General features: G+C 39.1%; 1 protein-coding gene across 1 annotated transcript in view; it reads left to right on the top strand.

Annotated features, from left to right (window-relative positions):
* The first annotated feature begins 768 nt into the window (after positions 1 to 768).
* PUM3 (pumilio RNA binding family member 3) overlaps positions 769 to 23,293 on the top strand; it is a 41,610-nt gene continuing 19,085 nt past the window's right edge. Inside the window, exons 1-12 of the mRNA XM_007969373.3 lie at positions 769 to 871; positions 7,823 to 7,914; positions 8,982 to 9,200; positions 12,209 to 12,344; positions 12,939 to 13,014; positions 15,022 to 15,115; positions 15,377 to 15,443; positions 16,632 to 16,806; positions 17,824 to 17,927; positions 19,441 to 19,519; positions 21,787 to 21,885; positions 22,792 to 22,845. Of these exons, the coding sequence (XP_007967564.2) occupies positions 774 to 871; positions 7,823 to 7,914; positions 8,982 to 9,200; positions 12,209 to 12,344; positions 12,939 to 13,014; positions 15,022 to 15,115; positions 15,377 to 15,443; positions 16,632 to 16,806; positions 17,824 to 17,927; positions 19,441 to 19,519; positions 21,787 to 21,885; positions 22,792 to 22,845 (1,293 nt within the window). The 5' untranslated portion in view covers positions 769 to 773. The remainder of the gene's footprint in view (positions 872 to 7,822; positions 7,915 to 8,981; positions 9,201 to 12,208; positions 12,345 to 12,938; positions 13,015 to 15,021; positions 15,116 to 15,376; positions 15,444 to 16,631; positions 16,807 to 17,823; positions 17,928 to 19,440; positions 19,520 to 21,786; positions 21,886 to 22,791; positions 22,846 to 23,293) is intronic.

Below are 23,293 nucleotides of genomic sequence, written 5' to 3'. Positions count from 1 at the left end.
AAAGGATTCTCCCCTAAAGCCTTGAAAAGGTGCAGGGCTCTGCTAACAGCTTGATTTTGGAATTCTTGCCTCTAGAACTGTTAAGAATAAAATCCTGTTGTCTGACACGACCAAGTTTGTAGTATCAGTTTATTCATCTGGAAAATGGGGCATATATCCTAACCACAATCTTAATTCCTTTAGTATAAAGTGGAATAACAGCACTTTCCAGGCACGAGCAGACATTAAAAATAGCAAACATTTACTGAAAGCGTCCCATGCTAAGCGCTTTGCACGTGTAACTTAATTATTTCTATTTTATTGATCAGGAAGCCAAGGCTCAGAAAAATTTTGTAATTTTCCCAGAGCCACACAGTTAGCAAGTGGAAAAAACGGGATTACAATTCAAACCGATTCACAAGATACCCCTTTTATCCTCCACGCTGGACTGCTCAGGAAGTATGCAAATTAACACACTTTAGAAACTTTAGCTACTTCAATATTTGTTCAGGCTACGGGATTCAGGCCTCCTATTAACCGCGCCGGCCAAGTCTCTCCTTAAGCAGCCTGTTCGACCTCGCCAGAGATCTCCCTTTCTTTCCAGCACGGAAGCGACAGGGTTAATGACGTCATTTTCCCGTGACCGTTGTCGCGTCCTCTGCCCGACGGATCCTTTCAAGGGCCAAAATCCTCGCTCCTCAAGAGGCGGCATAACAGCAGCGGACCAATAGAAACTCCGAATTTTTGTATTGTCTGGTAAGCTCCACCTCTTAGTCACTGATCCGCCGCGGAAGATGAAAAAAAGCGGCCCGGGGGCGGAGCAAGGCAAGGAAGCGGAAGCGGAGCCGCGGTCGGGATCCGCTGCGCCAGCTTCCTGTGTCCCACGTGTGCGGTGAGTGTGGCAGGCTCAGCCGTTGCTTCTAGGAGGGGTTCGCACCCTGCCGGGCGCTGGAAGTCGGAAAGGTCTCTCGGGGCTGTTGTCCACTGGGCAGTCTCCTGTGGCCTCTTTCTGGGTTAGGAGTTTGGGACTGATTGGAACCTGGCAAGGAGGGCGGAGCTCCGACCTCTCTCCCGCCACGTTGCCTTGCGTGCTGGGTTTGATTGGACTAGCTTCACTCCAGAATCCCAGCCCGTGCTCGCCCTGATCAGCCTGTCTGTGCTGTTTCACAAACACCAACTCCAGTGCTAGGTGGTGTGCCGGAGTGTACGCAGATTATAAGTGCTGGGAGGAAACGAACTGGAAGCTGAGTTGAGAGATAGTGGAATCTGAAGAAGTGATCTTTAAGCGGAGATCTAAAGCATGGCGGGAGGCCACCCGGAGATCTGGAAGCTCAGGGAGTACTTCAAGCAGAGGCAATAATGGGCTAAGTCCCTGAGGTGGGAGCTAGGAAGGAGTACAGTTAGAGTACAAGATAAAGTTAGAGGGATAGTGTGGAACTAGGTTCTGTAGGGCCTTGAAGGCCATGATGGGGATTTTTTTTTTTCTATACAGTAGGAAAACATTTCCGTTGCTATTACCATGTGTAGAAAACATTGAAGGCTTATAAGCAAGTGAGAATAATGAATAGGCCCTGGTTCTCTTTAGAAGATGTATTTAATTTGGAAGCTCAAGAGATTGTATTGATAATAGTTTACATTAGGGTGGTGACTTAAGGGGCATTTAAGAGAACTAACTTATGGTTCAGTGTGGCAAACGAGAGAGGAAAATGTCAAGGGTAACTCGTTTCTTACTTGAGCAGTAAAATAGATGATGTGCCATTGGCTGAGATGGGGGACAGTGGGGCAGAGAAAAATAGTATCTTGTTGTCTGTGGGACAGACAGCAGTAACATAGAGAACAACATAGGAGAATTATGTTTTGGACATATTAAGGGTAAGGTGCGTGTTAGACACATAATTAGAGGTATCAGATAAGCAGTTATACACAAGTTTGGAGCCCAAGGAGAAGTTCATAATGGAGACATGATTTGGGAGAACTCAGCATAAAAAGCCAGGAGATTGGATAAGACCATCTAGGGAGAAGTGTGGAGAGAGAAGGGACGTTCCCTAGGACAAAGATTTGAGGAATGCTGACATTTAGAGGTTGGTCTATAAGAAAATGTCATTTCAACTGACTTTGAAGGATGGATAGGAATTGTGCTGGCAGAGAGAATGGCTTTATACTTCACTATTCAGATAAAGAATAATGAGAAAGATTGACTCCTGTGTGGTGTTGATGAGTGGAGTGAATTAAGACCACATTTTGAATGGCTGTGAATGCCTGAGTTGGAACTTTTTCCTGAAGGCAGTGGGAAAGCTTGGAAGCTATTGGAGCATGGAAATGACATGAAATAGGTGTGCTAGTGGAAGGTTAATCAGGCAGCAGAAAGTGGATCAAAGCAGATTGGATCTAAATAAAACTGAGCAAGAGCTAACAGGAACCAGAATGGGGCAATAGAGGGAAAGGAAAAAGAGGGGCCAATTCTGAGAGACACTGTGGAATGTGATGATTGATTATGAAGATACAGCGTCCCTGAGCAAAGCAAATTGCATTTTGCCGAGTGCAAGAAGCAAGACCCAAAAAGATATATTGTATGATTCCATGTATATGAATGACATTCTGGAAAAGACAAAATAGGCATGAAAACCTAATCATTGGCAGTCAGGGAAGAGGGAAGGAGTTGATTACGAAGGAGGTGTACCAAGGGACTTTCTAGAGTGACAAGACTTTTCTGTAAGATACTGTGGTAGAAGATGCATGACTCTTAGCCATTTGTTGAAGCCCATAGAATTATACACTAGAAAGAGTAAACTTGACTGTATGCACATTTAATAAATCTGCCAGCATTTCTGGGGATGGAATGCAGACTGTGACAAATCAATTAAGCTATATTATAAACATGTAACTTCACTAAAGAGAGTGAGGGACTGAAGGGCTGATCTAAGTAGCTTTTTTTTTGCCTGCAGCAGTAATTGCTACAGGCAGAATCCACTGACTTGAGTGCTAAAGTTAGCAGGTAAAACTTAAGAGGAGGTAGGATGTCTACATATTCTCCAAACATCTTGTCTAAAATGTTTATTAATTGCTATGGTAGTTTAACATTTGAAACAGAGTCTCACTCTGTTGCCCTGGCTGGAGTGTAGTGGCACAATCTCAGCTCGCTGCAGCCTCCACCTCCTGGGTTCAGGTGATTCTCCTGCCTCGGCCCCCAGTAGCTGGGATTACATGCGTGCACCACCACCACGCCCAGCTAATTTTTTTTATTTTTAGTAGAGACAGAGTTTGGTCTTGAACTCCTGACCTCAGATGTAATCCACTGGCCTCAGCCTCCCAAAGTGCTGGGATTACAGGTGTGAGCCACCATGCAAGCCTCTAAGTAACTCTGGAAAAGTGTTTCGAATGGATACAAAAAAGAATTGTACATCAACACTGTACCGTCATTGTAAATTTATTTCTCATGGGGTACAGGTTAGCAGTTCTGAAAGTATACATGTATAGTAGGGTTGAACATAAGTATAAATAAATTGTAGATGATGGGAAGCAGGTTGCTCACTGTCAGAGAAAGAACTTACAAATGAGCAAGAGGAGATGCCTAGAATAAAATCTGTGGTGCTTGATTAGATTTGGAAACATTAGTATGAGCTTCATGTTATTTTAATAGATATAAAAATAAATATAGGTATGTGCATATGCATAGGTTAATGTACATGTGTGTGTTTCCTGAATTTGTCTGCTGAAGGGACGTAGAAACAGGGACACCTCAGTGACAAGCACACCTAGCACTCAGATCTTGGCTTTTAAATACCATTCTTAATGAAAGGAACCAGGATTCCTTGGAGAAGTGGCTAATTTCAGGTCTAGTTTAAGGAAAATACAGAATGAACCTGGAGCTAATGCCACGAAATAAGGGTGTGCTTTAAAAAACAAAACAAAACAGATAGGCCATGTCAAGAGGACACAGAAGCAACCTGAAAAACTTCCCACTGGCTGGAGCTAGAATTATTTGAGCAACAAAATAACAATGGTAGTGGATTATAACCAAGGAATGAAATAAATATCTGAGACTATATAAGTAAACAGAAAAGATGGGACAAGTCTTCCCTACAGAAAAGTGCAGAATAACAAAGGTAAAAGTAATAAGGGAAACAGAAGATCACCATTTAAACGCAGTAATTGCTGCAGCCAAAATCCACCGACAAATGCTAAAGTTAGCAAGTAAAACTTATGAGGACGTAGGATGTCTACATGTTCTCCAAACATCTTGTCTAAAATATTTATTAATTGCTGTGGTAGTTTAACATATGCCTGGATTCTTTAGTACCCCTCCTTCTGGGAAGTGGAGCTTAATTTTCCTCTGAGTTTGGGCTGGACTTGGTGGCTTGGATCTAATAAAGATGGAAAGGTTAAAGTGGCAACTTTACAGTGGAGAAACCTGGAAAACACTACTTTGACCGAGTGAACATGGTTAACATAAACAGTAATAAGTCATATTAATGTCATGTACCTCCTGGTAGAGTACTACCAGAAGAAAGCTTGATCTCTGGTAGTCTTCCAAAAAATGTGTAGCCTTAGCCTAATTATGAGAAAACATCAGGCAAACCCCAAATGAGGAATATTCTACAAAATACAAAGGAAAGTCGATGGCCAGAATCAGTGTATCCTGGTACAGAAAGAGGATGTTAGTGGAAAAACTGGTAAACTCCAACTCAACTCTGTAGCTTAGTTAATAGTATTGTATGTTAACATTAGGGGAAGCTGGGAAAGGGGTATATGTGAACTGTGTATCTTTTCAACTCTTTTGTAAAGCTAAAATTATTTCAATATAAAAATTAGAACAAACATATAGAGAAAACATGTAAATGAATGGATTCTTAGAAAACTACATGGCATAGAAGAGCTAAGAGATGCAGGTATTGTTATTGAGAAGTGATAATGTGCTAGCAGCCCCCACTCTCAGCGCCTCCTGGGCCTTGGCGTCCACTCTGGCTGCGCTTGAGGAGCCCTTCAGCCTGCCACGGCACCGTGGGAGCCCCCCCTCTGGGCTGGCTGAGGCCAGAGCCGCCTCCCTCTGCTTGCTGGGAGGTGTGGAGGGAGAGGCGTGGGCGGGAACCGGGGCTGCGCACTGCATGCTAGCCAGCCAGCACGAGTTCCGGTGGGCGCCGGCGCAGGCTTAGCGGCCCCGCACATGGAGCGGCCGGCCGGCTCCACCAGCCCAGGGCAGTGAGGGGCTTAGCACCCGGGCCAGCAGCTGTGGAGGAAGTTGCGCCGGGTCCCTCAGCAGTGTGACCGGTCGGCGCTGCACTCAAATTCTCGCAGGATTTAGCTGCTTCCCCACGGGGCAGGGCTCGGGACCTGCAGCCCATTGTGTCTGAGCCCCCGACCCCACCGCGGTGGACTCCCGCGCGGCCGGAGCCTCCCCGATGGGCGCCACCCCCTGCTCCCTAGCGCCCGGTCCCTTCGACAGCCCAAGGGCTGAGGAGTGCAAGTGCGGCTAGGGATTGGTGGACAGGTCTGCCTGCAGCCCCCCCCGCCCCCGTCCCCGTCCCCCATGCAGGATCCACTGGGTGAAGCCAGCTGGGCTCCTGAACTGGATGGGAACTTGGAGAACTTCTATATCTAGCCGGAGGATCGATCGTGTGTGCACCAATTAGCACTCTGTGTCTAGCTTAGGGTTTGTGAATACACCAATCAGCACTCTCTGTCTGGCTCAGGATTTGTGAACACAACAGTTGGTACTCTGTGTCTAGCTAACCTAGTGGAGACTTGGAGGACTAGCACTCTGTGACTCTGTGCCCAGCTCAAGGGTTGTAAATGCACCAGTCAGCACTCTGTGTCTAGCTCAGGGTTTGTGAATCCACCAATTGGTACTCTAGATAACCTAGTGGAGACTTGGAGAACTAGCGCTCTGTGACTCTGTGTCTAGCTCAAGGATTGTAAATGCACCAATCAGCACTCTTTGTCTAGCTCAGGGTTTGTAAATACACCAATCAGCACTCGTGTCTAGCTCAAGGTTTGTAAATACACCAATTGGTACTCTGTATCTAGCTAACTCTGTATCTAGCTAACTAGCACTCTGTGACTCTGTCTAGCTCAAGGATTGTAAACGTACCAATCAGCACTCTGTCAAAAGGAACCAATTAGCTCTCTGTAAAATAGACCAATCAGCTTTCTGTAAAATGGACCATTCAGCAGGATGTGGGTGGGGCCAGATAAGGGAATAAAAGCCTTCTGCCCCAGCCAGCGGCAACCCGCTGGGGTCTTTTTATACACTGTGGTAGCTTTGTTCTTTGGCTCTTTGCAATAAATCTTGCTGCTGCTCACTCTTTGGGTCCACGCTGCCTTTATGAGCTATAACACTGACTGCGAAGGTCTACAGCTTCACTCCTGAAGCCAGCCAGACCACTGGGAAGAATGAACAACTCCAGACGCGCTGCCTTTAAGAGCTGTAACACCCACCACGAAGCTTCACTCCTGACAGCCAGACCACCCACCAGAAGGAATACGCTCCAGACACATCTGAACGTCTGAAGGAACAAACTCAGGACACACCATCTTTAAGAACTGTAACACCACAAGGGTCTGAGGCTTCATTCTTGAAGTCAGTGAGGCCAAGGACCCACCAATTCCGGACACGTTATTATGGTCATAGCTAAGTAATAATGTGACCCTTCAGTTCTAAATGCCCCAAGGAAGCCGAGTAATTCGAGGGCTGTCCATTTTTCAAAATCGTTAGAAAAGTCTAGGTTAGAACAGCGCTTTCCAGAATACTCTTTGGAACTCTGCTGTTCCCTTGTGATGTTCCAGGAAAAAGTGGTTCAACTGGAGTTGGAAAATCCTGCATCCTTTTAGCCTTTGCTTGACAATTGATCGTTTATGTTAGCAAATTAAAGAATCTGAAAAGCCTTTTCTTACAGACTGATTGTTGTCATGTAAGTTACTGTTTCCCAAATATATTTTATCCCTGAACCCTTCTTTTCTATTATGCTAATATCCTGAGAAATTAGTTATTGAATGGGCAATTCTAATCTAGAAATATCTAGTGTTGTCTGGGGATCGCTAACATCTGTTGTTTAGAGTCAGCTTTCAAATGAGTTGATCGTCCAACTTTGGAAAATGGAGAAATGAGCCAAATGGCTTTTGCTCTTGATCTGTTCTGCTGCTTTCAGGGACCTTGGGTAGGTGAGGGGTTATAACTTGTTTATCCTGTGCACCATGGTGTCTCAGTAGCCTGTAAAGCGCCTATTAGACAGATTCCTTTCAATGAAATATTAACTATTTCAACATGATCTTATTTTGGAGTTCACTGCCAATTATTTGGCTGCCTCTAAAACAATCACAAATTAAACACTGGATGCCAATCTTTGTTTTAGCTATGTTGGATCACATAGGAATCTTTCAGATAATCCTTTATTTTCTTATATTAAATGCATGTAGTGGTATATGCAGCCTATTGTTTGTTCCTGGCTTTTAGGCTCCAAGAAATCAAGAGATAATTTTGTCAGTTACTCATCCTCTAGTCTTCTCAGGTTACAAAATGCAAACTCTGATGCTTATTATGCTTAGTGACAATCGTGGTCTATTTTTAGCCAGTACTATTGTGGAAGTGAAGTGTTGCCTCCAGATATATCAAACACTGGCCAGGGTGTGTATTGTTCCCAGTTTTTTTATTGATACCTTGTTCATTTTCAGTTTTAAAATCTGAGGCAGTGATTGCATAATTGCTGGATTTAAGTAGTTGCCCATTCTATATCTGGGTGATTTGTATTGTATTTGTAGACTGAAGGACTAAATGCGGCAATGACTATGTAACAGCTCTTATTTGATGAAGAGAACTGCAGTGATTGTTTTCGTTTTGGTTTTCTAGAGTTGCTACAATGGAAGTCAAAGGGAAAAAGCAATTTACAGGAAAGAGTACAAAGACATCACAAGAAAAAAACAGATTTCATAAAAATAGTGGTAAGATATGCTTCCCATGTGGGTGTTTGGCTATTATGATTGGGGGATGGGAGGGCAGGTAGTAAATTTCAATCTGTATTCATTGGCTAGGATTAGGATTAAAATAGTAGGAAGAAGTATGTGTTATTGTGTATGAGTTAACATGTTGCTCATGACATTTAGACACTTAAGAAATTGCCAGAATAATTGAGGAATGCCTTACTCATGAAAGACTCCTTATCTCAGTTGTTACTGCTGTTGCGTCATTCACACTAGTTCACCATACGTTTTATTTTAACATTTGATAAATTAGGACTGTTTAATACATACTGCTCGTAAGCCAAATACTTTTAGGTTCAGAATTTATAATGGTGATGTCTTTATTATTCCATCAGGTGTCAGTATTGTAAAATAGAAAAGTCAGGGAACTATACAAATGACTATTTCCTTAAAATATAGCCATTGCTGTTTGTATCTCATTTGTAAGGTACTAATTTGTAAACCTTCTTGACTAAAAGTTTTTATTAAATAATTTTATTGTAGGCTTTAAAATTTTATTTTCTTAAAACTAGAAAATTTTAAAATTAACATTTTAGATGTCCTTATGTTATGCTTTCCAAGTTTCAAGAATGTTCATTTTATTCTTAGACTTCTTTTATGTTATTGAACTCTTGAAAATTCTGTGTAGACCATCATTAAAGCAGAATACAAAAGAATATAAATAATAGCTCTGCTATATGCTTAAAACTAGAGAAACATACCAAAGTGACACCAGTGTTTATCTCTAGTGGCAGAATCATGGGTAGCTTTTGTTTTACATTTCTGTACTCGCTAGGGTTTTTTTGTTTTTGTTTTTGTTTTTGTTTTTTGTCATGAACCTGTATTAGTTTTATAATCAAGGAAATAATTTTTAAATTTTGTTTTGATTATTTAAATCCAGTTCTACTCAAAAGGCTGCATGTCGCATATCTGAGAGTAAGACAAGGTATTAGGATTAAAGAGTGTAATTTTCTGTAATGAATATAATCCCATGGATACAAGAGATTTGGGCCCAGAATCATTGAACTTGTAATTATTATTGTCACTAGATTCTGGTTCTTCAAAGACATTTCCAAGAAAAGTTGCTAAAGAAGGTGGACCTAAAATTACATCTAGGAACTTTGAGAAAAGTATCACAAAACCTGGGAAAAAGGGTGTGAAGCAGTTCAAGAATAAGCAGCAAGGGGACAAATCACCAAAGAACAAATTCCAGCAGGCAAATAAATTCAACAAGAAGAGAAAATTCCAGCCAGATGGTAAAAGCGATGGTAAGTACTGATTTGTTCAGCATGGTCTTTGCAGATCCTTGCCCTGCCTGACCTAGTGCCTGAACCATTCATTGTGCACAGGGACTCTGGAGGTGCATTAGAGACCTCACATTCTTATTCCTTGGCAGGTAACGTTTTGGGACAGGTAGATGGCTTAAACAACAGAGCATCTTTCATGCTCAGAATTTCCCTCTGGTGCTTGGAGTTTTTTATTTCTTAGCCCTTTTCTGAATTACCTTAGCCATGAAGTTAAGCTGAATTATAATGGCTTTGTACAGTGGAACCTCAATAAAATGTTTCTTTCTATAAGCTAAAATTGATTCATTCATTCAACGAGTATTTGAGTTTTCTATGCATTGCACCAGAAGATAGGGCAAAACACACACACACACACACACACACGCACGCACACAAAATCAATCAGTAAGGATACAGGCCCCAACTAATCATCATAGAATCTGGCTTTAAAGAATCAGTCTGTCCCCAGCTAAGTGTCATCCTTGATTAAGGATGCTTTGGTGAGCAAGAAACATACAGACCCTGCCTTCACAGAGCTTAGGCCATACTAATACAATAAGCCATCTGATCGCACAGATCCATAGTAGTTCCGGAGAAGGTGTCGTGCACACATGACAGATTTGATTTTAATTGGTTCAGCACACGTTGCTCACTGATTGGAGGTATTGGCAGGTCTCCTGCTTGTCTGTTGAAACAAACTGCCCGTCTCTGTGACGATGTTCAGTGTTCATTTCTAACCCAGAGCTTTGCTCTCTATTGTATAACATTCCTCTGTTGTGCATTGTCCTGCATTGATCTCAAACTAGCAGTTTCTAGGTTTTGTGGATTGTCATATTATTACTTCCTTTGCAACATCCTGAGAATTTTTCTGGTGCCTTTTATTCTCTTTTTCTCAAGCACAGCATGTCTTAACACTGCTCCTTTGTTGCCAGCTGAGACCACTGGGGATGGTTTTCTCAGTGCCATCCCCTAGTCCTGGTGCTTGCTTTTTACCCTGCCTAAGGGCTGCTTACCAGAGGGACAGCAGCCTTAAGACGGAGGTAGGGAGAGAGGAAGGAGGGGAAGTGCCGTTGTTTGCCATTAGGGCTGTAAGATCTTTTCATGCTCCAGTCTCGCTCTTCTCTTTTCATTTTTTCTTTCTCCCTTCTCTTCCTCCTCCCCCATTGCCAGTAGTTTCTCTTCTAGCTCTCTTTTATACTTTCTCTTACCTAGCCTCTCTAACAGATCCCAAATCTTACTTCTCTCTAGTGGAGTTTTTGATGCCTGCATTTTAAACACATATACAGTAATTTCTCACATTGATGTGAGAAAAGCCGTGATTTCTTTTGCTCTGGGAGATATGTTCCTGATATCTCAAAATGGGACTCTTTGATTTCATTTTCTCATATTTTTGTATCAGTAACTAGACTGATAGAATAAGATGAGAGATTGGATACTAGACAACCCCCACATTGATAAATGTATTGCAGCCTAACATGACATATGTTAAGGGTACTCAAATATTTATGGAATTAAATTAGCCCTGGATCAGAATATCCTCTATTGTATAGTAGAGGATATCATGTTAATATAATGGTAAATACGCCCTCTGTTGCCTATAATCTTTTGTATTACCAGGCAGGGAATATATAAGTAAACAATAAGGGAATAATAAATACATTGTAGTATATTGGATAGCCATTAGAAATTATGTTATTGAGGAATGTTAATTTCATGAGAAAACATAATCATGTTAAGTGAAGGCAGATTCTGAATTTTTTTCTTTTTTGAGATAGGGTCTTATTTTGTTGCCCAGACTGTGAAGTGCAATGGCATGATGATGGCTCACTGCGTCCTCAACCTCCTGGACTCAAGTGATCCTCCTGCCTCAGCCTCCCAAGTAGCTGGAACTGCAGGCGTGTACCACCACATCGGCTAATTTTTTAATTTAATTTTTTTCGTGAAGACGGGGTCTCACTATTTCGCCCAGGCTGGTCTCAAACTCCTGGCCTCAAGTGATTCTTCTTCCTCAGCCTTCCAAAGTGCTGGGATTACAGGCATGAGCCCGGCCACATTCTGAGTTTTTAAAGATTAAAACATGCATGGAGAAAAAGTAAGAGGAAAATAATCAGTGGTTATAACAAGGTTTTGATTTTATAGGGCTTTTTCTTTTCTTTTTTGCATTTTTCCCAGTTTTTTAAGAGAAAGGGAGATAGTTAGAAGTGACTAATTCCCCCAAAGGATTCCGTGCAGGATACTCATGTAAATAATACCCATTTTAATAAGTTATTCTTTGTTTGGCATCATTGGTTCCATTGGTAAGTTACTTGGATTTTGAAGACAAAAAAGTGGTGATAGAAAGATATTCGACTTTAATAGTATCACTGTTTGTGGCGAACTTGGAAATTTTGGTTGTTTATTGTCATGAGTAAGATAGCAGAGCGCTGTTTCTAGGTTTGAATCCTAATTCTAGCAGGTTGTGTGGCCTCAGATAGAGAACTCAACTGCTTGGTTCTTTTTCCCCACCATGGAAGGGAGGGTAATATTAATACCTACCTCTTGGAGTTGTTTTAAGAAATAAGTGACTTAATATACAACAGCACTCAGAACAGTGAATTTTCGAAGTTGTTTTTCCTGTTTTCATTTGGACTAATTTTTGTTTTCATTGAAAGTTGATTATACCCTAAGTTCAATGATCTTAATCTTAAAAAGTAGAATTTTATTTCACAATTGAAAAAGATATTTAAAATATTTTACTTTTGTAATTCTTTTAATGTCCTTTTCTCTTAATAGGTATCCTGTTAGAAGAATTAACGATTTCAATGTAACCAAATGTAAAATGTACAAACTGCTCAGAAAGCAAAGTATATATGGGGAATGGTGTGTTCCCCTTTCTAGCTTCCAGAATGAGCATTGATCCTGATTAGTGATTGCCCTTTATACCTAATTTGTGTTGGTTTATGACACTTAGAATGTTAAATGTAATTGAAAATAATTTCTATAATAACTAGAATCAGCAGCCAAGAAACCTAAATGGGATGACTTCAAAAAGAAGAAGAAAGAACTGAAGCAAAGCAGACAACTCAGTGATAAAACCAACTATGACACTGTTGTTCGGGCAAAGCAGATTTGGGAGATTTTAAGAAGGTAATTCTACTTAAAGATGTCTTTGTTAGTCCCTTTGCGACAGTGGAGAAGTCAGTGTACCTTGTAAATAGTGAGATGTCCTAAAATAAATGACGTAGCACTTGGGTTATTGAGGGAGTCCTCATGACACCCCAGTAGAGACATCAGTACTTGGATGTCTGCCCATTGCAGAAGTGTGTAGAATCATTACGATGGCATCGGATATGCTTATGAAAATGTATGAGGTTGAAATAAATTTGACATTCTTCCTGAGAGATTTCTGAGAAAACGAAGGATAATTTCTTATCAGCTAGGTTTTGAGATATTTCAGTATTTGTTATCTTAGATTTGTTTCATTATTTTTTTTTTACTTCTGAAGTTCTGGCTGTTAAGATTTGGATTGATACATAAAATTACACCTTTTGAGATGAGTTTCTGCCTTTGAGAAAATTACTTTTGTCTGGCAGCTCTGGAATAGTAATTTTAATGTCAGAGGTTTGCTGCTGTAGAAAAGAAAATCATGCTGAACTTGGAGAACATATACTGGTATGGTTTTTAATTTTGTGTGTTTAAAATAACTTCTTTACTTAAACTGTTTCCTTTTCTCATTTGTAGAAAAGACTGTGACAAAGAAAAAAGAGTAAAGTTAATGAGTGATTTGCAGAAGTTGATTCAAGGGAAAATTAAAACTGTAAGTAGGACATAGTCACTGTTGCAGTTTTAAACGATTGAAATTGCCTCTCTCAGGAGTAGCTGACCATTCATGACAGGTGATCCTGTCGTTGTTTCTGGTGTATTTGACCAAAAGTTTTAAATACCTTCCATAACACTGAACTACATAAAAATTTAAAAGTGAGAGACCTTACTGCTGGAGAGTTTTGCAAAGATTATTAGTTGGCTGTGTGATTTTTTAATAATTCTTAAAATAAGCCGGTGTTCTCTTAAAGTTATGTTGAGAAGTTATTAGTTCAGTAGTATTTGTTTAAATGTCTTGTTCTAAACTCCATATAATTTAGTATGTTCTCAGTTGCCAACTGTTTTATATTTGTGATGTGAACATATTACTTCTTTCTTTTCCTCCATGCTTTTGTAAACATCTTGCAAAGATCTTTAACTAAAATATAATCATTTGAGAATTCTAAAGTAGTTTTCATTGTTGATGCTTAATCCGGTTTTGTAATAAATTTCCAGTGACTCTTGTGCATTTGGATTAATACATAATGGCTTGGAAGACAACAGATTCTCATAGTTTTACGGCACCTAGGGGGGCAGCGTTTGCCAAGTCAGATGTATAGGTCTAACCAGATGCTATATTACCTCTTGAAGGAAAATAGCAAGTCATCAGCTGCTGCTCTCTTATAAATTCAGCAGGATCTTTTTACAATAGAACTGGCCCCTCAGCTCCAGCAGTTTATAAATATTTCACTCAGGATTCTTTCTCAACTACCCTGAGGTCACAGCTGTGTGACCATGGTCTTAGAAGTGAGTTTGGTGTTCAAATCCTGGCTGGGCTGCTTAAAATATGTGTGCCTTTGAACAATAACAATAACCTATTTATTATTTACTATAGGTTAGGAATTGTGTTAACCAGGACATGCATTGTGTCATTTACCATATGTCATCATCCCTGTTATATATTTGATGTATTTGGGACTCAGAGAAGTGAAGATTCTTCCTTGGGGTAACAGAGGTAGCGAGTTCCTTCTCGTAACTTTGCTCCCCTTATCTCTAAAGTGGGAATAATGACAGCTCATTTTTATGGTTGCTTTGAGATATAAATAAGACCACTATGTTTAAGGCAGTTATGTTGGTTATATAATAGATGCTCAATATATACACAAAAACAGCCTTAATTTTTTAAAAGATATTCAGAGATGTCTTACAAATCTTGAAATTTATGACTTTGATGGAAGTATACACTCACCTTCTGATTTGTTGGAATTAAAAAACTTTTAAAGACAGAGTGAGCAACAAATAAGCACTGTTGAAGTAGACTGGTACTGTAACATAGTAAAAATAATTTTGCGTGATGGATGATTTGTGGAGGGTGCTCTAGAAAATTGACCAGTGGGTCCTTCCAGCAGTCGTGAGGAGGAATGGGTTAGAGAATCAGGTTCGAAACACAGCAACTCTTCTGGAAATATAACTGGATATATGTGCAGGAATTATCATGAAAATGTGACGAATGATTAGCTTATAATTGCCAGTGTGTATGGATATAGTTATATTTATTTCTTTAGGAAGACGTTTAGATTCATCTTACAGATATACTTCTGGTTGTCAAAGCCAAACATTCTTAGATCACTTATATAAAAGTCATAGGGTAATAGACCTTTTAAACAAATATTTCCCTTTTAGGGACAGTGACTATCAAAGAAATGAGAAGTTATAGTCTGTATAATCATCAGATAGGTTGGATTGGTTTGGTTTTAATTATAATGAGAGGAGTATTACAGAATGGTTTAATTTATCCTTGCCTCCATGTCATTATTAATGTACCTATCAAATATGGTAGGCCTCAAAACAAAAGAATGATGTTCTGGGTAATTAAAACAAGTAGTTCTCAGTAATCTAGGTTTGATTTTATCCATGAAGACTACCTTTTTTCTAACAAGAAATTCTAGAAGAGGTCACAATAAATTAATGAAAAGCATGACTTTCAAAAGAGAATTAGTCTAACTCAGACTTTTTCCTACAGATGGCATTTGCACATGATTCAACTCGTGTGATCCAGTGTTACATTCAGTATGGTAATGAAGAACAGAGAAAACAGGCTTTTGAAGAATTGCGAGGTATTTATTACATACTGAAGATTATGTTATCATTTGCAATAAGTCACTTGTTTTCTCTTAAAATACCCAAGACTGTCTAGAAAACAATTTTTGTTTAGGTGTGTCTTCTCCAGATCCTTTTTTGTTTTTATTTTTTCCTTGCCTGGGATAAATTGAGAATTATTTGTGTTTCCAGGATTGTGCATTTATTTAGTTCCTCCCTTTGTTTCCAGAGAACTGAAATGAGATCTCAAGTCATTGTAATGTATTTTTGTTTTTCAGATGATTTGGTTGAATTAAGTAAAGCCAAATATTCCAGAAATATTGTTAAGAAATTTCTCATGTATGGGTAAGTTGTTTTATTTATAAAATACGTTTTTTGTTTGTCTTTTGAAGGCATAGTTTCCAACTGTGCTCAGATGTGAAATAGGAAGTCTGTGGTCTTTATAAGTAATAGTAATGGCTCTCAGCAGATGCTTGTGTTGTTTCTAGAGAGTATCATCTTAAATACAATTATTGAAATTAATGTAGAATTATGGTACTGCCTTCATTCCTAAAAAGATACATGAGAGATGTCTTGCAAATCTCCTTGAAATGTATGACTTTGATGAAGGTATACCCTCACCTTCTGATTTGTTGGCATTCAAAAGATGCTGGGCCCCATTCTAAGTCCTCCCCCTCCACGTTTCCATCTTTTTGGCTGTTTCTCCATCTGTGTTCCTGTCTATATGTCTGTCTTCTTGTCATCCAGTAAACACAGTATATGCAGGGGGAGTTCAAGTGGGGACTTCCATCAAAAGAAGAGGCAGTTCTGTCACAAAGACAGAGTGAGCAACAAATAAGCACTTTTGAAGTAGACTGGTACTGTAGCATAGTAAAAATAATATTGCATGATGGATGACTTGTGAATGTTTATCTTGATCCTCTGGAAGAAGAGAGAATAATTAGCTTGTAATTAGCCACCAGTATTAAGAGGGTAGAGAGTGGGGAGGGGGTGGTGGGTGAGTAGACTGATACAAGGTTAGTGGGTTAGAAAATGTCAACGTGGGAGAATTTCCTAAATTAAGTGGAATTAGTACTTGTCTTGACCAATCTTTTTGAGTGTAACAATGTGCTAGAATATGATAATCAACAACAAAAAGTGTAATATATGCAGTTGACAAAATTTTCAAAAACATATTCCTAGCTATAGTTACCAGCTATTTGATTCTTTTAGGATATAGTTAAAATACTTGTGATTAAGTCCCATCTTCAAAAAGAATCTTAGAATATGATTTTCTATTTCCCTGAATCTTTTACTTTTATCTTTTTTCCTGCCATACTTTTTTTTTTTTCCAAGCAGAACAGTTTAATAGGAACTGACATTTATCGAGCATTTACTGTGTGCTAGCCCCAGCTTCTCAGTGCATGCTTGCTCATTTACTCCTCAGAGCAACACCGGTTGATGAGTTGGTCTTGGAGGAAGTAAGCTGTGTTTTATTGTCACCCAGCTTTCCCTTTCTATCATTTATTTTTTCCATGATTGTGTTGCGTTTAGAAGTAAACCACAGATTGCAGAGATAATCAGAAGTTTTAAAGGCCACGTGAGGAAGATGCTGCGGCATGCAGAAGCATCAGCCATCGTGGAGTATGCATACAATGACAAAGCCATTTTGGAGCAGAGGAACATGCTGACGGAAGAGCTTTATGGGAACACATTTCAACTTTACAAGGTGACATCTCCAGAAGTCTTTTTCTAGTATTTTTACTTTTTCTATATGCTCTTCCTTAACTTCCAGTGCCCTATTTTTAGAATGTATTATTTTTTACCTTGGCTGGTTCTTTAAGAGACCATCTTATGCCCTTGATTTTCCCTCATGCTTTAGTTTGTCTCTGGTGTAGTAAGCAAGTGATCATACTTACGCTTCTCTTTCTCCAGAACATTGGCTTTAAATCCACTTCAAATCAACTTTTGTTCCTCTCCTAAGTGCTCTGTGTGTAGCGCTTCAGTACTTCTATTTTTACTGTCAGAGTGAGGGAGAAGACTCCCAATAGTTATCAAAGTTGTGTAAGCACCCCCAACCAGCTCTGGCTGAAGTGTGTTGGGCTCTGGTTGCTAGCTTCTCCTGTGTGTTCTCATGTACATGCATTGCCCTTCTTTGGATTGTATCTAGAGATGAAGGGGAGTAGAGAGACCTAACCTTGGATAGAGTGCAGGGATTGAATTTGAGAATAGTGAGCAGTGGGACTAGCTGGTTAAAGAATCTATTTCAAACCTTGGAACGTAAATGCTCACATTTTTCTGAAGGGATATGGATTGATTCCTGGGTTGCCTCCATTAGTCAGGTTCAATTCTTTGGTTGAATTTGTTGCTGTACTAATTTTGTTAACAGTTCATTTTATTTAATAGGAATAGCCAACTAATTAGAAAACACATGGTGGCAAGAATTTGTGACTTGACTACTTAATCTCATAATTAGGTGAGAGCTAAGTGCTTGGCAAGTAACTATTGACTGGTTAACTTAGTTGGTGTTTAGCCTGGCTCTTTAAATGCATTGATAGATATACAGACTGAGAATCAGCTAATCAGGTTACTCCACAAGGATATACAGCAGAGCTTTCATTATGTAAATGTGGGAAATCTTAAATTTGTTAAAACTTACTTTAAAATGACTGTAATTGCTTTTCTTTGTCCTGAAGTGAAAAAATGGATTAAATTTAGAGGAGTTTGATTTTTTCTTTTGTTGCAGTCAGCAGATCACCCAACTCTGGACAAAGTGTTAGAGGTACAGCCAGAAAAATTAGAGCTTATTATGGATGAAATGAAGCAGATTCTAACTCCAATGGCCCAAAAGTAAGAAAGTTGTTTTTGTTTTTTTCTTAACAAATGACATTCAAAGGAGGAAGGTTTTACATAACTGGTGCCCAGAAGAGGTAGATATTTCCTACTTACAAGTGTTAATCTGTCCTAAGTAAGAGTGCAAAAGTATTGGTTTGAAACCATTCTTGGTGCAAAAGGAGATTTCTTTTTCTGATATTGTACCCTATAAAATGAGAACTAGCATGCATTCGTGATTTATGAGCTTTTTTAAGCAATGAAACATTCTTCCCCAAATAAAATGTTACATGGAAGCCATGTATACTAAACAGTTTCACAGATATGATTTGTTACTCAAATTTGGTTGTAGGCAAGGTGCAGTGGCTCACGCCTATAATCCTAGCACTTTGAGGGACCAAGGTGGGAGTATCACTTGAGGCCAAGAGTTCAACACCAGCTGAGGCAATAGTAAGACCCCATCTCTATGAAAAAATAAGAAAATTAGCCAGGCTTTGTGGCATGTGTCTATAGTCTTGGCTACTCGGGAGGCTGAGAGGCAGGAGGCTCACTTGAGCCCAGGAGGTGAAGGCTGCAGTGAGCCATGGTTGTGCCAGCGCATTCCAGCCTAGGCAACAGATTGAGACCTTGCCTAAAAAAAAAAAAACAATTTTTTTCAAATGGATTGTAAGACTCAGAAGCCTGTGCCTGTGTCCTTCATGGCATCTGTCCCGTAGTGGAGTGGCTGAGCATAGCTTTTGGGACCCGATTGCCTGGGTACAACTCCTGGTTCCCCACTCCCCCCACTAACTGTGTAACCTTCAGCAACTTAACCTGTCTGTGCCTCAGTTACCATATCTGTAAAACTGGGATAATAATAGTACAGACTTCATAGGAATTTTATGAAGATTAAATGGGTTAGTTGTTCCAAAACATTCAGAACAGTGTTTTACCCATAAAGGCAGTGTTAGTTTTTGCCGTATACTTGGATATCGCCTGTGAACTTAGGTCTTTGATGCCTGACCATCACCCTCCACTGTACACCTAGATCCACCAAGTGTCACACTAGGGGGTTTGGATTAAGTAGGTGTTGTTGCAATTGCTGACAATGTTTGGTTCATTCAAGTTTTAATTTTGCTAAAATTATTTTGTGAAACAGATGGATTGTGAAGGGTGTTGACAGAAATAAAACAACTATTAAAAAATAGGTCCACGTGTGGATTTCTAATCATCATGTCCAGTGCTGGGGAAAAATATGAAGATGTCTTTATTTAACAGAGCAGAGCATATTTCAAATGTTAATTTTATGTTTGCTGAGTAGATACTAGACATTTGTACTGATCTTGGTTGTAGATGGCACTAAATCAATTTTACCATCTAAGTTTTTGTTTAAGTTTTAGTTTTTCTGAAAGATGTGGTCTATTTTATGACAAATTATATTCACTAAAACCATTTCACTTGTTTAGATTACTTTAGGACTTCTGAGATTACCTATCTTGGTATGACTAGTGCCAGATCTGATGAGTCTTTCTGCTTTTTTTTCTGTTTTCAGGGAAGCTGTGATTAAGCACTCACTGGTACATAAAGTATTCTTGGACTTTTTTACCTATGCACCCCCCAAACTCCGATCAGTAAGTTCTTGGTTTTTGTTTTTAAACTAAAACATGGAGAAGGAGTGGTGTAGAAATTTGAAAAACTGCTTTGATGTACATTGTCTTTTGGAAATTTTAGAGTTGCTTCCCTATTTAGGGAAGATAATTTACTCACCTCCCTTTGAACATGTTTGCAATTTCCATTTAGATATTCCAGTAAACAATAGAATTGACCCTAGCTTTACTAGTCATATTGAATGTTTATACCTTAATTATAATCCGTAGAGTATCCGCTAACTAGCCTACTCAGAAAAATTAGAGCTTATTATGGATGAAATCAAGCATTCGGGTACTTTTAAATTCAACTGTGCCAAAAAAAAAAAAAAAAAATTAGCTTGGCATTAAAAGGTTAGAGGAGGATACGTTTGTAAAACTAAATGGACCATGAAAACCTGGACTTTAAATGATAGAAGAACAGAGAGTGAAGGTAAATTGCACTGCCCTTCAAGTCAGTCATGGGAATACAAATGAGAATTCATCATTTATTTCCCTGAACTTTGCTTGCCTCATTGTACAGTGAGCTCATTGTCCATTTGTCCTCATTTTCCAATCACAAGGGATAATGAAAATAATGAGACTGACTTAACAAATATGCCAGACTATACATTCATTGGAGTTTTGACTTTCTTAAAATTGGCATGCAAAATAATTTCCCAACGGTAGCCACCCACCTAAGCTTATGGTTCGATGACCATAGCAGCACCTTCTCTTTCGGAGATTTCTCTTATTTCCTACAAAACACAGTATCCCACGGTTCTGAGGCAGGACTGTATGCGTAGAAATGACACAATGATTATTTGAATATATTCAGTGGTAGAAAGTATCTTTTTAGTGTTGAATGTTTCAGTAACAGCAAAAAATCTTTTGTAACTTAGCATGCATGTAAAGTAATGAGACAAATTGTCTTTTCTGGTACTGGGGGCATTTTCAAAAGAGACTTAAAAAAAAAAAAAAACCTTTGGGGAAAATGGAAGCATAATTGGGATATATGCCTGGCTTTCCATCTGGGTAGCTCTGAAGAGATTCCTAAGTTCAGGTATATTAGTTGAAACTGCTTTTGAGAGTCATCTTGGGAAGCGATGTAAGATACTTGAGGGTGAAATTGTTTGTTCCTTAATGAAATTAGGCACCTACCCTCTCTTTCCTGGCATGAGGCTTTGTATTTATTTATTTAATGTAAATTTTTAAATTGGGAATAGACTAAAATGGGGCTCTGAAGCTGTTTGTTGCCAGAACTCATTTACATTCTATGTGCTTAGACTTTGAAAATATAGGGCTGGGCACGGTGACTCACACCTGTAATCCCAGCACTTTGGGAGCCCGAGGCAGGCAGATCACAAGGTCAGGAGTTCAACACCAGCCTGGCCAGTATGGTGAAACCCTGTCTCTACTAAAAATACAAAAATTAGCCGGGGGTGGTGGCGGGCGGCTGTAGTCCCAGCTACTCGGGAGGGTGAGGCAGGAGAATTGCTTGAACCCGGGAGGTGGAGGTTGCAGTAAGCCGAGCTCGCACCATTGCACTCCAGCTGGGTGACGGAGCGAGACTCTGTCTCCAAAAAAAAAAAAGAAAGAAAATGTAAATAAGAAATTGTGTACATGGAAAATGAAGGCTAAGGGTTAAATTAAGCTAAGCTACGTAGTGAGAAATTAAATGTTTTTTACTAAAGGGTCATTTGTAGGTGAGGTCTTAGTCTAAATGTTAGTACAGAAATTTTTCATAAGGAAATATTATATAAGCATGTTTATGGTAAAGAATATGATTTTTGGAGATAATCCTGTTATGAACTAAAAAGGGAACTTTTGCAGTCAAAATGAGTGTTTTGATTCTGTTTATTACATACAGGTCTCTTTTAGGGAGGAGCATTTTCTTTATCTCACTTATTCTGTTAAAAGCTCCCTTCTTATCACCACCACCTCCTAGGCTTCTTTTCCTTGGAAAATTATTAGAATATATTATAGTACGCATATAGTTTGTGACTTTTTTTTCTAACGGACGTTGGTAAAAGTCAGATATTGTGTTTAACAGAAATTGTCTGCCAGCAGTATTTACTGCTCTTGACGGAAAAGAACGTTTCTAGAAAGAGGTTGTGTTTCTGTTTGATTGCCTACAAATTGAAATTGTTTGCTACCCGGCACTCTCTTCCTTTCCTTCTCTCTGCATAACTGCCCCCTGTAGACAGACAGGTAAAACAGCAGAAAGAAGAAAATAAAGCAAAGCCCTGTTCCTGACAGCATTTGTTCCCTAGGAAATGATTGAAGCCATCCGCGAAGCAGTGGTCTACCTGGCACACACACACGATGGCGCCAGAGTGGCCATGCACTGCCTGTGGCATGGCACGCCCAAGGTAAGTGTGACAGCACTTGTGCATTTAAACTGTACAAGTCAGGGCCATGCTTTGTCTGCAGGCTTGACTTAGCTGTCCTTAGACTTTTAATCTCCTTTGGTCTTTTCCCTGTTGTGCATAGCAACATTATCTTCCAAAAGTTGTGCCTCAGGGCCTGATGGGAATGGGCCATCTTCTTTAGGCCTAGTGTTTCTTCTTTTCTCTGCTGTAGTAGAAACCTTGAAGTTTCGTTAAAGGATGGGAAGAGATCTATCAAGCAAGTAAACATAATATGTGTTTAAGCTTTAGTTTATAGAGGTTTTGGTACCTCCTCACTTAATGATCATACTATGGCAGAGGGAAGTGAGAAGGGCTAACAAACAGCTGGCCACACATATTTGCTCCCATAGGTGTTAAGTACTTGAGGGAAAAGGTAAAGATTCTTGTTAGGCACAAAAGTTTAACAAAAATGATCATTATTTTCTCGGTCAGCATAATTCTGCCTTTAAAAGATAGTTGTACTATATCTACTTTTTTAACGCAGATTTAATTTTGTTCAACAAATGTAGATGAGTACTAACTGTTTGCTAGACTCTGCATTTGAGGACCGTTCAGACCTTGGAAGAAGGGTCTGTCTGGTCTCACTGTGAAAGGTGGCTTCACTAGGTTTGCCTTGCAATTTGCAATTCAATGGTTCCATATTTATGTCTGAATGGATTGTCACATACACATCTAAGCTTGTAATAGTTCTAAGAGAACTTCTTTGGTATATTACAGTTTTTTCATTCTGGCTGCATAACTATTTTTACTAATGAAAAAATATGCCACTCAAATGAAAACTTAATAAATATCATATTAAAATGTTTAACTACAAAATACCCTTACTACATAACTGAAAGTTCAGTGAGACAATCTTTCCTTTTTAAGGACAGGAAAGTGATTGTGAAAACAATGAAGACTTACGTTGAAAAGGTGGCTAATGTAAGTATAATAAAACTACATATTTCTTCAAATTATTTTTAATAGATGTATTCATGTATATTACAGAAAATTTGGAAAAATTCAGAAAATTACCAAGAAGAAAATTATTGTTTTATTATATTTTTCTGTGCATATACATGTATTTTCATATTTTATCTACACAAAATGGAAATCATGCCGCATGCATTCTTTTTTAATTTAACATTGTATTGTGATAGTTCTCTACTTTTATTAGATATTCTTTGAAAACCTGATATTTAGTAGCTTTTTTGGTGAATTTGTCCAGTCGTGTTAATTAAACATGGGAATTACTGCCTGGATACGGTATGTCCGTATTTTAGTCTCTGGGTGAATGATGCCAGATTGCACTTCAGAAACTTGATATTAGTTTTCCTTAGGACCAAAACCATAAAAGAAATTAAAATGTATCTTTTTATTTTTTAAAAAT

This window comes from Chlorocebus sabaeus, chromosome 12, assembly GCF_047675955.1.
Source record: "Chlorocebus sabaeus isolate Y175 chromosome 12, mChlSab1.0.hap1, whole genome shotgun sequence".
NCBI classification, from domain to species: domain Eukaryota; kingdom Metazoa; phylum Chordata; class Mammalia; order Primates; family Cercopithecidae; genus Chlorocebus; species Chlorocebus sabaeus.
The sequence above is the reverse complement of the archived record's forward strand: the minus strand, read 5'-3'. Positions and strand labels throughout refer to the sequence as shown.